A 16,433-nucleotide genomic window follows, 5' to 3' on the forward strand; every position below is an offset into this window, starting at 1 on the left:
TAATTCATCATAGAGAGGAAAAGAATGCAGTTTGGAAGTAATTTTCCATTAATCGGTTGTCGTGGACGGCCAATTCGAGAAGTGAATCCTGTTATATTGTGTCCGAAAATGAGCAATTTTATGTAACCAGCTTAATAAACAAAAATGCTATGGACAATAATTGGAATCTCCGTCTTTTACTTTAGCAGCAAAGTATAATTGGAAAGAGCCTAATCAGCGCTCTAACTTGCCGTGGAAATAGAACCTCATGTTGAAGAAACGCATACATAAACACTGGACAAAAAATGATAGTGATAATATACACTCAGTTGTGAATTGATAGAATACGCTTAAACCACCGAGAGAAGTGAACCATTTTGCAAGGAAAATTCCGTTTTAATCTTGGCTCTTCCTATCGCGTTTAATAACTGTAGGTTTATGCCTTTAATAGCTGCATGCATGACCATTGAAATTTTGCTTTCATTTCCTTACTAAAGGTTTTTCAGGAAAAGAGAAATTTCCATGCATGCTTCACACCTGTTTGTTATTCAGGCGTCAATTTAAAAACACTTGAGCGACATTTATTACAGTTAGCCCAGAAGCTGCGCCACTTGCGGTTAAATAAACGAGTGGAAGAAGTTTTTCCTTGAAGATGTGATAATGAATTAGGTTATTTGATCATTTGATAAGGTCGCCATTGAAGGCAGTTCAGGCAGCGACCAACACCCAGCTGACGATAGCTCTGTTTCGTATGCGACAAAAAGAGTAAACCGAGTCGTCAATGCAGTTGACAGGTAATATTGTCACCGAACCTCTTAGGTAAGCTAAGTGGATTCCTCTCCCTTCCAAGCTGAGCGCCAGAAAGCTCATGACGTTTACGAGCTATGATCACACGAGTCGTTTTTCACGCCTGTCTATAGTTCATCATAGAGAGGAAAAGAACGCACTTTGGAAGTAATTTTCCATCAAAATGATTGTCTTTCATAGCCAATTCGAGAAGTGAATTACGCTATTTTGTGTCAGAAAATGAGCGATTCTATGGACCCAGCTTAATAAATAAAATGCTATGGATGATAATTGGAATCTCCATTGTTTACTGTAGCAAAAACGTATGAGAAAAACCCTGACCAATTCCTTCAATTGCCGAGGAAATAGAAGCTGGTGCTGAAAAATCCTCTAAATTAACATTGGACTCATTCTTTTATGCACTTGTTCTTTTACTATAACTACTTGGACTCAGTTGAAATTTCTCTTTCAGTCTAAACAGTATCCCTAAGAAAACTGAATCAGTTGGTTTTTCTTAACCTTATTTAATACCTGTGATTAGCTTGTTAATTTTTTCTTAACGTCTGAAAAATACTTCATCGCTTTTCAGTTGTGTTCCAGTTTTGCTATAGCTGCGAATAGAGCCAGGGGATTGATATTTTTCATTATAAAAACTCTTGTATGGCACATAGAAAAAAAAATTTCCTCCTTAGTGAACTGACAGAATACGCACAAACCACCGAGAAATGTTAACGGTTTTGCACGGAAAACTGCGTTTTAATACTGGTTCTACTTCCAACCGCGTTAAATAACTGTCCGTATATGATGGTCATGATCATGGCCACTAAGATTTTACTTTCATTTATTTACTTCAGGGTTCTCAAGAAAAGAGAAATGGCCATTCACGCCTTACGCCTGTTTTACAAACACTTGAAGCGACATTTATCACAGTTAGCCCAGAAGCTGCGCCACACGCCGTTAAATAAACGAGTGGAAGCATTAAAAAGTTTCTCCTTGAAGATGTGATAATGAATTAGGGTATTTGATCATTTGATAAGGCGCCATAGAAGCCAGTTTAGGGTGTGACCAACACCCAGCTGAGAATAGCTGCGCTTCGTATGTGACAAAAATTAAAAGCATGAAAAACATCAAACCTTACCGTTGGAATTCAACGATGCGCTGAACACTATTGTTACCAAAAAAGGAACAAGGAGACAGCCAAACCACTTCATGTCGCGTGTTGTGCAAGCCGTTTAGTGAGTTTACTTCGCTGCACTGCAGTCTTACCACAAACGAGTTTGGTAATTAATGTTGATCGGATGCTCAGCATCAATGTCGAACCTGAATAATACTAAACTCCATTGGAAATTTAACGTCTAACCAATCATGGATTTGCTGCATGTCAAAACAGAGACATTGTAGGTAATATTGTCACCGAACCTGTCAGGTGAGCTCACGGGATGCCTTTCTGTTGCGAGCACCAGAAAAGGCTTATGACGTCTACGAGCTATGATCACAAGAATTGTTTTTCACGCCTGGCTATAATTCATCATAGAGAGGAAAAGAATGCAGTTTGGAAGTAATTTTCCATTAATCGGTTGTCGTGGACGGCCAATTCGAGAAGTGAATCCTGTTATATTTTGTCCGAAAATGAGCAATTTTATGTAACCAGCTTAATAAACAAAAATGCTATGGACAATAATTGGAATCTCCGTCTTTTACTTTAGCAGCAAAGTATAATTGGAAAGAGCCTAATCAGCGCTCTAAATTGCCGTGGAAATAGAACCTCATGTTGAAGAAACGCATACATAAACACTGGACAAAAAATGATAGTGATAATATACACTCAGTTGTGAATTGATAGAATACGCTCAAGCCACCGAGAGAAGTGAACCATTTTGCAAGGAAAATTCCGTTTTAATCTTGGCTCTTCCTATCCCGTTTAATAACTGTAGGTTTATGCCTTTAATAGCTGCATGCATGACCACTGAAATTTTGCTTTCATTTCCTTACTAAAGGTTTTTCAGGAAAAGAGAAATTTCCATCCATGCTTCACACCTGTTTGTTAATAAGGCGTCAATTTAAAAACACTTGAGCGACATTTATTACAGTTAGCCCAGAAGCTGCGCCACTTGCGGTTAAATAAACGAGTGGAAGAAGTTTTTCCTTGAAGATGTGATAATGAATTAGGTTATTTGATCATTTAATAAGGCGCCAAGGAAGCCAGTTTAGGGTGCGACCAACACCCAGCTGAGAATAGCTGCGCTTCGTATGTGACAAAAATTAAGAGCATGAAAAACATCAAACCTTACCGTTGGAATTCAACGATGCGCTGAACACTATTCCTGCCAAGAAAGGAACAAGGAGACAACCAAACCACTTCATGTCGCGTGTTGTGGAAGCCGTTTAGTAAGATTACTTCTCTGCACTGCAGTCTTGCCACAAACGAGTTTGATAATGAATGCCGATCGGATAGTCAGCATTAATGTCGACGCTAAATTATATTAAGCTTCATTGGAAATTTAACGTCTAACCAATCATGGACTAGCATGTCAAAACAGAGACAATGTAGGTATTATTGTCACCGAACCCGTCAGGTGAGCTCACGGGATGTCTTTCTGTTGCGAGCACCAGAAACGGCTTATGACGTCTACGAGCTATGATCACAAGATTCGTTTTTCACGCCCGGTTATAGATCATCATAGAGGAGAAAAGAATAGAGTTTGGAGTTAATTTTCTATAAAATTGTTTGCCGTGAACGGCCACTTATTCGAGAAGCGAATCCCGTTATATTGTGTCCAAAAATGAGCGATTTTATATAACCAGCTTAATAAACAAAAATGCTATGGACAATAATTGGAATCTCCGTCTTTTACTTTAGCAGCAAAGTATCATTGGAAAGAGCCTAATCAGCGCTCTAAATTGCCATGGAAATAGAACCTCATGTTGAAGCAACACATACATAACCACTGGACAAAAAATGATAGTGATAATATACACTCAGTTGTGAATTGATAGAATACGCTCAAACCACCGAGAGAAGTTAACGATTCTACAAGGAAAATTCCGTTTTAATTTTGGTTCTTTTTGCCGCGTTTAATAACTGTAGGTTTATGCCTTTTATAGCTGCATGCATGACCACTGAAATTTTAAACTCATTTCCTTACTGCAGGTTTTTTCAGGAAAAGAATTTCCTTTCATGCTTTACACCTGTTTGTTATTTAAGCGTCAATTTAAAAACACTTGAGCGACATTTATCACAGTTAGCCCAGAAGCTGCACCACACGCCGTTAAATAAACGAGTGGAAGAAAGTTTTTCCTTGAAAATGTGATAATGAATTAGGCTATTTGATCATTGATTAAGCGCTATAGAACCCAGTTTAGGTTGTGACCAACGCCCAGCTGAGAATAGTTGTGCTTCGTATGTGACAAAATTAAAAGCACGAAAAACGTCAAACCTTACCGTTGGAATTCAACGATGCGCTGAACACTATTCCTGCCAAGAAAGGAACAAGGAGACAGCCAAACCACTTCATGTCGCGTGCTGTGCAAGCCGTTTAGCGAGTACTGCAGTCTTACCACAAACGAGTTTGGTAATTAATGTCGATCGGATGGTCAGCATTAATGTCGAACCTGAATAATACTACACTTCATCAGTGGATATTTAACGTCTAACCAATCATGGAATTTTACGTCAAAACAGAGGCAACTCATATGTTAATGTAGGCAATACTGTCACTGGACCTGTCAGGTCAGCCCAGGGGATTCCTTTCCGTTGTGATCACCAGAAACGGCTTATGACGTCTACGAGCAATGATCACAAGAATCGTTTTTCACGCCTGGCTATAGTTCATCACAGCGGAGAAAAGAACTCACTTTGGAAGTAATTTTCCATTAAATTGATTGCCGTGGACGGCCAATTCGAGAAGTGAATCCTGTTATATTGTGTCCGAACAGTAGCGATTTTATGTAACCAGCTTAATAAACAAAAATGCTATGGACGATAATTGGAATCTCCATTGTTTAACCCAGGAGCAGCGCTTTAAATTGCCGTGGAAATAGAAGCTAATGTTGAAGAAATGTATACATTGACACTGGACAAAAAATGATAGTGATAATATACACTTATAATAGAGTCTGCTTTCTACTAATTTACGAAAATACGTAAAACTGAAAAGAAAGGCTTTTCTAAGTGTTGACGGATACTGGTTTACTTAATAAGAGGAACTTTAAGTTATGCGGTGAATTCCCGAAAAACTGCTTATTTGACTAGAAAAAAAATTACGGTAAAACAAAGCTGTATTGCTCTAGCATTCATTTGTTGTAAACTTAATAATATGAAATAAATTTTTAATGACTGAACCAATGGATTCATTCCAATAGAAAACCTAAACTCTTTGGTTTACTAGATGATTGATGGACTCTTTGGTTCTCAAAAACTATAGACAAATATCACTTTTTATGTAAAAAATCGAAGCCCGTCACAGATCGAATTTAGTATAAAAGCTTGTGCTGTCAATATGTTGGTTTGAATGTTCACTGAAAAAAATGAAAGAAAATTGCCTACACTATAATGTCAATACCACGCAAAAGTAACTTAAGGAAGGCCGGTTTACTAATATATCAAAGGCTCCTGTGCGCCAACTCGTGAACAGTGGTAACCGTAAAGGGATACTCGCATCAAACTACAAGGATTGGTGGACGCCAAACCGCATTGCGGGAACGCTTTATGTATAAACAATTAAACAATTAAATTGTGCGCTCGTTTGGTGGTTTTGCGTGGTTGCCAAACGATAGCAGAGCGTCTAGTTTTTCTTCCAAGAACCTCCGTATTTTTTTCCTCGCGTTGAGTTGTTGCTGAATGAAACGATGCATGTGAACGATTTTTGGTTGGCTAGCATATGCATGTGACCCAAACCTTGCTGTTTTTAGCATGCATGGTAATACACTATATTCCTTCCTGTGTTCAAACGACGGCTTTTGTCGCGTTTTATATCATCGGAAGAAGCTTTCAATCTTGCTAAAGTTGCTATTTTGGCTTTATCCAAGTGAGCGTAATTAATACATCAAGCGTTTGCGATGATTGTCGCTAAAAACAATTAGCAAACTTTCTGTGTTTACATTTTTTCTGGTGAATCGACGCTCACACTGGGCCCCAAATAAAATTTATTGCAAAATTGAAGTCTTAGTTTTCTATTTTACCCTAAGCGTTTCACCTACGGAATTGCCCTGAATCTTTAAAGTTAATTGAACAGTTTTTTTTTGGTATTTTCCGTGAAAACGGCAACAACCGTAATGAGGCGTTCTCTATTCCAAAGTTTAAAATGCATGTGAGGACCGCGCTTTGGTTCAATCGCTCAAGAACTTGTGCAGTTCATTATCATCATTCATCATCGAGTGAATTCGGCTCACATTACGATAACTCGTTAATTGCGCAAGCGCGTATTCACGAATTAAAAAAAAAATTTCTTTACTTCGTAGATTGTTTAATTCCGCCCACTCCCACAATAATATACTCGATCGCTTACTCATTATGTCGTTAACTTTTGGCAAATTTTGCGGGTTCTTAAGGCTCTCCCTCTCTCCTCCTTTAGTTAAAATACAGAGTTTTGAAGTTAGAAATTAAATGATTCGCTAGCTCTAGTTGTCTACGATTGCACCGTTATCAAAGACGCGTTGTTGTGATCCAAGACTCTCGATTCCTTTATTTACAACAAGAGTGACTTCGAAACCTACAATAGTTAGAAAACGATAAACGATTACAAAATGGGAAAAAAGAAGTTCTGGGCATGTAGCGACAGTAGGAAACGATGTTTACCTGGTGGCGCTTGTAATACAGCTAGGAATCTTGTAGTCACAACATTGAAGCTAAACAGCTAGAGCGTATGCAAATTACATGACTTAAAACAACGATAAATGCTAATTGTGACTAATACACACGTGCGCGGTATCGCGCATAGCTATTTTCGTGATCGCACGAAACATTAAATAAAATAGTCTAAAGATTTTGAGGATAATGAAATGATGAACTGCACAAGTTCTTGAACGATGAAACCAAAGCGCGGTCTTCACGTGCATTTTAAACTTTGGAATAGAGAACGCTTCATTAAGGTTGTTGCCGTTTTCACGGAAAATACCAAAAAAAAACTGTTCAATTAACTTTAAAGATTCAGGGCAATTCCGTAGGTGAAAGGCTAAGAGGAAAAGAGGAAACTAACTTCAGTTTTGCAATAAATTTCATTCGGGGTCCAGTGTGAGCGATAAGATCGATTCACCAGAAAAAATGTAAACACAGAAAGTATGCTAATTGTTTTTAGCGACAATCATCGCAAACGCTTGATGCATTAATTACGCTCACTTGGATAAAGCCAAAATAGCAACTTTAGCAAGATTGAAAGCTTCTTCCGATGATATAAAACGCGACAAAAGCCGTCGTTTGAACACAGAAAGGAATACAGTGTATTGCCATGCTAAAAACATCGAGATTTGGATCACATGCATATGCTAGGCAACCAAAATCGTTCACATGCATCAAGTTTCATTCAGCAACAACAGGACGCGAGGAAAAAAATAAGGAGGTTCTTGGAAGAAAAACTAGACGCTCTTCTATCGTTTGGCAACCACGCAAAACCACCAAACGAGCACACAATTTAATTGTTTAATTGTTTATACATAAAGCATTCCCGCGATGCGGTTTGGCGTCCACAAAAACTTGAAGTTTGATGCGAGTACCGCTTTACGGTTACCACTATTCACGAGTTGGCTCACAGTAGCCTTTGATATATTCGTAAACCGGACTTCGTTAAGTTACTTTTGCGTGGTATTGACATTACAGTGTAGGCAATTTCCTTTCATTTTTTCACTGGACATGCAAACCAACATATCGACAGCACAAGCTTTTTATACTAAATTCGGTCTGTGACGTGCATTGATTTTTTAAATAAAAGTCATATATGTCTATATTCTTGAGAACCAAAAAGTCCATCAATCATCTAACAAACCAACGATTTTAGATTTTCTAATGAAGTTAATCCATTGTTTCAGTCATTAAAAATTTATTTCATTTTATTGAATTTACAACAAATGTATGCTAGAGCAATACAGCTTTTTTTACCGTAATTTTTTGTGGTTAAATAAGCAGTTTTTCGGGAATTCACCGCATAACTTAAAGTTCCTCTTATTAAGTAAACCAGTATCCGTCAACACTTAGAAAAGCCTTTCTTTCCAGTTTTACGTATTTTTGGAAATTAGTAGATTGCAAACTCTATTATAAGTGTATATTATCACTATCATTTTTTGTCCAGTGTCAATGTATACGTTTCTTCAACATTAGCTTCTAATTCCACGGCAATTTAAAGCGCTGCTCCTGGGTTAAACAATGGAGATTCCAATTATCGTCCATAGCATTTTTGTTTATTAAGCTGGTTACATAAAATCGCTACTGTTCGGACACAATATAACACGATTCACTTCTCGAATTGGCTGTCCACGGCAATCAATTTAATGGAAAATTACTTCTAAACTGAATTCTTTTCTCCGCTATGATGAACTATAGCCAGGCGTGAAAAACGATTCTTGTGATCATTGCTCGTAGACGTCATAAGCCGTTTCTGGTGATCACAACGAAAAGGAATCCCTTGGGCTGACCTGACAGGTCTGGTGACAGTATTACCTACATTGACATATAAGTTGCCTCTGTTTTGACATGCAAGTCCATGATTGGTTAGACGTTAAATTTCCAATGAAGTTTAGTATTATTCAGGTTCGACATTAATGCTGACCATCCGATCCACATTAATTACCAGACTCGTTTGTGGTAAGACTGCAGTGCAGCGAAGTAAACTCACTAAACGGCTTGCACAACACGCGACATGAAGTGGTTTGGCTGTCTCCTTGTTCCTTTCTTGGCAGGAATAGTGTTCAGTGCATCGTTGAATTCCAACGGTAAGGTTTGACGTTTTTCGTGCTTTCAATTTTGTCACATACGAAGCACAGCTATTCTCAGCTGGGTGTTGGTCGCACCCTAAACTGGCTGGCTTCCATGGCGCCTTATCAAATGATCAAATAACCTAATTCATTATCACATCTTAAAGGAAAAACTTTCGTCCACTCGTTTATTTAACGGCGTGTGGCGCAGCTTCTGGGCTAACTGTGATAAATGTCGCTCAAGTTTTTTTAAATTGACGCTTGAATAACAAACAGGTGTGAAGCATAAATGGAAATTGCTCTTTTCCTGAAAAACCTGCAGTAAGGAAGTGAGTTTAAAACTTCAGTGCTCATGCATGCAGCTATTAAAGGTATAAACTTATAGTTATTAAACGCGGTAAAAAGAACCAACATTAAAACGGAATTTTCCTTGCAAAATCGTTAACTTCTCTCGGTGGTTTGAGCATATTCTATCAATTCACAACTGAGTGTATATTATCACTATCATTTTTTGTCCAGTGTTTATGTATGCGCTTCTTCAACATGAACTTCTATTTTCACGGCAGTTTAGAACGCTGATTAGGCTCTTTCCAATTATACTTTGCTGCTAAAGTAAAAGACGGAGATTCCAATTATTGTCCATAACATTTTTGTTTATTAAGCTGGTTACATAAAATCGCTCATTTTCGGACACAATATAACAGGATTCACCTCTCAAATTGGCTGTCCACGGCAACCAATTTAATAGAAAATTACTTCCAAACCGCATTCATTTCTCCTCTATGATGAATTATAGCCAGGTGTGAAAAACAATTCTTGTGATCATAGCTCGTAGACGTCATAAGCCTTTTCTGGTGCTCGCAACAGAAAGGCATCCCGTGAGCTCACCTGAAAGGTTCGGTGACAATATTACCTACATTGCCTCTGTTTTGACATGCAAGTCCATGATTGGTTAGACGTTAAATTTCCAATGAACTTTGGTATTATTCAGTTTCGACATTAATGCTGACCATCCAATCGACATTAATTACTAAACTCGTTTCTGGGAAGACTGCATTGCAGCGAAGTAAACTCACTAAACGGCTTGCACAAAACTCGACATGAAGTGGTTTGGCTGTCTCCTTGTTCCTTTTTTGGCAACAATAGAGTTCAGCGCATCGTTGAATTCCAACGGTAAGGTTTGATGTTTTTCATGCTTTTAGTTTTTGTCGCATACGAAGCACAGCTATTCTCAGTTTGGTGTTGGTCGCACCCTGAACTGGCTTCAATTGCGCCTTATCAAATGATCAAATAACCTAATTCATTACCACATCTTCAAGAAGAAACTCTTTAACGCTTCCACTCGTTTATTTAACGGCGTGTGGCGCAGTTTCTGGGCTAACTGTGATAAATGTCGCTTCAAGTGTTTGTAAATTGAGGTCTGAGTACCAAACAGGCGTAAAGCGTGAATATACATTTCTCTCTTCCTGAAAACCCTGAAGTAAATAAATGAAAGTAAATTGCAGTGGCTATGATCATGCAACTCGTAAAGGGATATACCGACAGTTATTTAACGTGGTTGGAAGTAGAACCAATATTAAAACGCAATTTTCCTTGCAAAACTGTTAACATTTCTCGGTTATTTGTGCGTATTCTGTCAGCTCACTAAGGAGGGTAATTTTTTTTATATGTGCCATACAAGAGCTTTTATAATAAAAAATATCCGTTACCTGGCTCTATTCGTAACTATAACAAAACCGGAACACAACTGAAAAGCGATGAAGTAGTTTCCAGATGTTAAGAAAAAATAACAAGTTAATCACAGGTATTAATTAAGGTTAAGAAAAAATCAACTGATTCAGTTTTCTTAATTAGAGATACTGTTTAGACTGAATGAGAAATTTCAAAGTGCAAGTAGCTATAGTAAAAGAATAAGTGCATAAAAGAATGTTAATGTAGAGGATTTTCAGTACAAACTTCTATTTCTGCGGCAATTTTAGGAATTGGTCAGGCTCTTTCTAATTCTTTGTTGCTACAGTAAACAATGGAGATTCCAATTATTGTTTATAGCACTTTATTTATTAATCTGGTTACATAGAATCTCTATTTTTCTGACACAATATAGCGTAATTCACTTCAGTCTCATATTGGCCGTGAAAGACAATAAATTTAATGGAAAATTACTTTCAAAGTGCATTCTTTTCCTCTCTATGATGAACTATAGACAGGCGTGAAAAATGATTCTTGTGATCTTAGCTCGTAGACGTCATGAGCTTTCTGGCGCTCAGCTTGGAAGGGAGAGGAGTTCAATTAGCTTACCTAAGAGGTTCGGTGACAATATTACCTGTCAACTGCATTGACAACTCAGTTTACTCTTTTTGTCGCATACGAAACAGAGCTATTGTCAGCTGGGTGTTGGTCGCTGCCTGAACTGCCTTCAATGGCGACTTATCGAGTGACCAAACTACCTCATTCATTGTCTCATCTTCCATGAGAAACTTTCTTATTCTTCCGCTCTTATATTAAACGGCGCGTGGCATAGTTGTAGGGCTAACTGTGACAAACTGAATTTTGCTTCAAGTGTTTGTAAAATTGAAGCCTGAATACCAAACAGGCGCGTGAAGCGTGAATGATATCTTCATTCTCGTGAAAAACGGATAGTAAATAAATGAAAGTTAAATTTCAGTGGTCATGATTATGCAGCTCGTAAAGGTATATACTGACAGTTATTCATCGCAGAAACGTTAACTATTGCCTCTCTCGATGGTTTGTGCCTTTTCTGTCAGTTCACTGCGCGTTATAATAAAAAAAAAACAATACTTACCCGGCTCTATTCGCAATTATAGCAAACTGGAAAACAACTGAAAACCGACAAAGTATTTAGAATCGTCTGCTTAGCTTGAATCCAGTACTTTTCCATAACATTTTGTTCACAAAGCTCATTAAATTGGAACGAAACCAATAATGAAATGAAAGCAATGTGGTATACTTAGCTCTTTCGGGGAGCGAAAACGAATATTTTATTTAACTGAATGGTTTTGATATGGTAAATGGGCCACTGTATCTCTTTACCGTGGAAAATAGACTTTATCAAATCAACTGATAAAACAAAACACTCAGTACAGGATGAATTTATTTTGGGTCTGTTCTTTCTTTAGATCCACTGGTTGGAACTAAGGCACCGCCAGTCGTTGCAGGAGTCAGTGGGGACGAAAATCTAGAGCCTAAACACAAACAGATGATACGAAAGCTAGTCAATGGAGCTAAAGACGAGGAACGCCCTTACCTTGAACCCGAGAGGAGAATACAGTCGAATGGTAAGTATCATATGAATAGTTTTGTCTCCTTGCATACATTCGGCCTACTGTTGAACTGTTAAAGTAAAATTCAATATATAGTACGAATTGGCCTTTATCAGATAAAAGGTAGGAAAGATTTAGTTTGTTGAGCAATTACCAATGTTATCGCTACCATAGGAAGTTGATGTCAAGTAGTTACTCGAAAAGGCAGCCTTGGAGTCTTAAAAATGCTAACGGGGTGTTTATGTTTTTTGCTTTTGTCGTTGTTGTTGTTGTTGTTGTGTGTTTGCTTCTTTGTTAAAGACAATCATTTTATTAAATGGAATAGATCACCTGAGTTAAGACATAGCTTAGTCACTTTGAATAGAAATTACGGATATCACCAATGAGGATAAAGAGGCGCTGTATTTGACAGTTTACATCGGTGAACTTTTCTGAAAACGCATTTTGGACGTCACACAGATAGCGATTTCACCTCATACTAAAAAACACCTTCACCGGCATGATTGATAGAGTCAGTTGAAAATCATACTAAATCCATTGAACTTTGATGATAATTTCATTATACCGTCACTTCTTAATTCCTCTGCTTAGGGTAGGGGGTTGCCTGAGTCTCAAACAACAAATTTTTAGGCGGCTTTTGTTTTATTGTTGCTGTTATTATCATTGTCTAATCTCTGATTTGGAGAACCTTTCTCACCAGGTAGTTTGCAAACGCGGAGAACGTACACTTTGTAAGTTATAGCGTCGCTGATTATTCCCTCAATTGGCGAATGTAAATGTCTGTGTTTACAAATGTTCGTTGGAAAACAGTTCTTTTTCATTGTTATTAAATTTCGGATATAGAATCATCGCAAATATTTCGCAAGTGAAATTTGTCATAAAAATTAAACAAATCGTATGTCCAATTTGATCTTCAGGGTGGTTTTCATACGGTAAAGGGACTGAATGGTGCACTTCTACCGGGAGAGAACTCCTAGAATGGTTCACCGATATAACCCGGGAAAGATGCCAAGGCCTTTGTGTTCAACAAAAAGGTCGAGAATGCAGGGCTGTTGAGTACTGGTCGGGGGCTGTCCACGCATGCTTCCAGTGCACAGATCCTTCAAAGGTGGAACCTTACACTGACACTAACGACTTGGGATATCCAGTGCATGTCTGGGTTAGAGGTAAGAAGACATTACTTATTCCTCCCCACGAACTTTCGTGAGCGGGGGGGGGGGGGGGGGGGAGGGGGGAATACGTGACGAGCACGAATATCGTCTACCTAGGAGGTAACCACTGGCTTGCAGCTGAGGCTGTTAAACAACATATGGAAATTTTTAATATATTTATTAATTTTCCATGATTTTTATGTAATGCGCTATTACTATTATTATTATTATTATTATTATTATTATTATTAAATGCCTTCTACGAATCTCGCCCAGGATTGCACTCTCACCTTTCGATCAAACAAACAGGAAACCGAAGTGTGACACACAATAAACTTAGCATGGTACTGGTAATAATCAAAGATTAGGAAGTGCGTTTGATGATCTCTCCTTTTCCAAGTTGGTGGTAATGTCATCCGCTTTTTCAAAATCTGCGGGGGATGCCAAATCCCAAGATCCATTCATTCGTTGACTGTCCCATACAATCTCGACTCCAAACGCAATTAGGAGTGCGTTCTTTCCACGTCGAACGCAATTACAAATCAATTAAGAGTGACCAAACTTGTTTTGAACGGAAGCGTTTTCTTCTAAAAATTATTTTTTCCTCTTCTCTTTCAGACTAACTTGCCACCGTTCCACGACACGAGGTAATTATAATGACTTATTCTAATGCGGGATGATTCTAAAACACGGAAGATTTCTCTTTAACCCTCGAATTTACATATTATAGGCCTCACCATGTTACCAGCGCAAAGAATGTCTATGGAACACTCCCCTGGGCCTTTGCTTTATTGCAATGTTTACGCTTAGTAGATAGCCTGTGATGTCTTACAAGACGAGAAAAAGGTGGCTCACCTGTAGTGTTCATGAGCATATCATGGCCTAACTATATTTTAATTTGCCATGTACGATATGTCAAATCAAGTGACTCAGTCCAATAAAGCAAGTCAGCCTAGCGTTGGGTAACTACTGCAACACAATAATAACGCCATATATCTTGAAAAGAAATTAAATGTGATGTAATATTTTAAGCCTGGTGAACGAATGACAATGATGTATTATTCAGTAATGACACAGGCAAACTCGGAAAAAGAAATTCCGAGTGCTCCTATCAAGAGTCGAACCTATATCTTCAAATACATCTAGAACTAAAGTCTTAACATCTTTTAAAACAATTTTTATTATCTTTGTCCTTCATAGGAGACACGACGGTATAAAAGAATAAAAACCTTACACAAGAAACCCTATTAAAAATAACTTATAGTGATTTACAAAAATATAAAGAATTCAGTTATGAAAAGTTGTTGACAAATTTTTGAAGAGTCAATTTACTACACATGAGAGGTGAGCCTTGCTGTCCTAGGGATGAAGGAATGCATGTCTTTTTGTAAGCGACATAGGAACGAGTATTTTAAAGTTTGCTTTTCATCTCGGTTCGTGTTTGTTGTTGACGACCGTCTGAATGAAACGCTTGCACGACTGAGATTCAGAGTCTGGAATATGCTGAAATGCAGATTTTGTAAGACTTGTGCGACCTATTCTAATGATTCAAGCGCCTCCCTTAGGAACTCCAATTACATTAGCTTACATTGTTCTTGTTCTTTTTTTGTTTGTTTGTTTGTTTGTTTGGTTTGTTACTTTTGTTGTGTTTCTTTTTTTTTTCCTACTGATTAGACCCCGAGCTATTCAGTTGTACCCTGATATTTTAGACACATTTTGGGATGGGAAAACAAACAGCCTTCAAAAATGGCAGGTAGTGATAGAAAATCTTCTTGAGAACCCTTAAAAAGGTCGCACCTCATGGAGCCTTGTGGAGGGAGTTGGCGTTTATATCCATTCCCTCCCCACCCCCTCCTCCCCTTTCCCTCCACCCTCGGGCGTTCGAAGCTTCATTTCAGTACAAAAGTCTCAAAGAATGTTAAATTTCGTGTGGACATTCCTCCATCTGTAATGCAATATTGCTATTAATAAATGGCTTGCTTTTAAACTTTTCATCTCGATATGGCCAAATAAAATATATTCAGTTTCATTCAATTGATCACAATGTGTTTGTGCCGAACAAGTGATCAAAACTACTGAACTCCTTCTAATCATCTTTAATTTTTCCGATTAGAGTTCTGATTGTTGCCAAATGAATAACATCCATTTTCTCGTTTGCTTTCACTTTAGTCTCGACAACTGAAAGAAAACTCATAACTTCTTTTTTGCGTTTCTACAGGTATGGAATCAGCTCCAGATGGCGTAACTTAATTAACCTGATCGTGCGAAACCGTAGAAACGTAATTCATAAGTAATACTCAAAAGAGTTTATAAATACGAAAATAAAATGTAAAACTAATAGGAAGAACGTTGTAATCATGAAAAATACAAATAAAGACTGTTCCACGAGTCTAATATCAACTTGTCAATCTATCTTCAGAGGCATAAAGATTTAAACATGTATTTTTAAATGTTTAAAACTGTATCCTTATTTCTCACGGTTGACTCAAATTAAGCCTACTAAGATTTTATCCCAACCGTCACTTTTCATTTTAAATAGTGATTTCAATCTACCCAGCCGAGCTTAATCATGAATGAGAACGAGAAAGTGACTTCCTCAACTCTTACAATTCCTTCCAAAGGAATTAACGTTGTCTCCTTTGTTCTCTGAAATGCCGTTTGGACAATGAGTCCAAAACACTGATTTTTGACAGGATAGATCGCAGAGTTAAAGATCTTGCTGGGGTTTGAAAGGGAGAAAAAATACAAGAATCACAGATTCCTCTTTTCGCTTCTACCCATACCCACCGTAAGTATTTTCACCCAATCTAGACCATTGCTATTCCAATGGAATAAGCAGTTCTCTTTGGAGTGTAGGCCCTGGTCATTAAATATAGAGAAGGGAAGGCGCGGCTGGAGAAATTCAAATCTGTTTTTAAAATAAGATCCCGAACGCTCCATTTGAACCAAGATTACCTTTTAAGGCCCCCTTTTGAGACCTTAAAAAATTCCAGGACCCGCAACCTCAACCCTCTTATTTTATAGAACCCCACAGTCTCATTTTATTTGTGTTTTACTTTCATTTTTACTGTAGAAGAGACGACTCCTCAAAAACACATGTCGTGACATAAGATCATACAGAAGAATGCTTATTGATTTGTTTTCAAGTTTACTGTCATAAAAGAACAGAATTTGTTGACCAGTCAATTTCTGGGAAATTAAAGGGGCACTGTCACATAGATTTCTTTTTGTTTCAAATATTTGACCGGGTACCTTTTCTCCAACATCAAATTGCCTTTAGACTCGATTTCCGCCACTCCCTCGGGTCTTAATTGCTCTTAGATCACCAGGA

General features: G+C 37.8%; 1 protein-coding gene across 2 annotated transcripts; it reads left to right on the top strand.

The window, feature by feature from the left end:
• Positions 1-8,509: 8,509 nt before the first annotated feature.
• LOC146463822 (uncharacterized) lies at positions 8,510-15,496 on the top strand. Of its 2 annotated transcripts, none has more exons than XM_085083958.1 (5): positions 8,510-8,688; positions 11,808-11,966; positions 12,869-13,117; positions 13,721-13,749; positions 15,321-15,496. In XM_085083958.1, the coding sequence occupies exons 1-4, from the start codon at positions 8,616-8,618 to the stop codon at positions 13,723-13,725; spliced, it is 486 nt and encodes a 161-aa protein (XP_084940084.1). In that variant the 5' UTR covers positions 8,510-8,615; the 3' UTR covers positions 13,726-13,749; positions 15,321-15,496. The 2 variants fall into 2 exon arrangements, with proteins under 2 accessions (XP_084940084.1, XP_084940082.1); XM_085083956.1 differs by lacking the exon at positions 8,510-8,688 and adding an exon at positions 9,677-9,843.
• Positions 15,497-16,433: the final 937 nt, after the last annotated feature.

Source organism: Pavona decussata, unplaced genomic scaffold (assembly GCF_977016875.1).
Source record: "Pavona decussata unplaced genomic scaffold, jaPavDecu1.1 SCAFFOLD_174, whole genome shotgun sequence".
Classification (NCBI taxonomy): domain Eukaryota; kingdom Metazoa; phylum Cnidaria; class Anthozoa; order Scleractinia; family Agariciidae; genus Pavona; species Pavona decussata.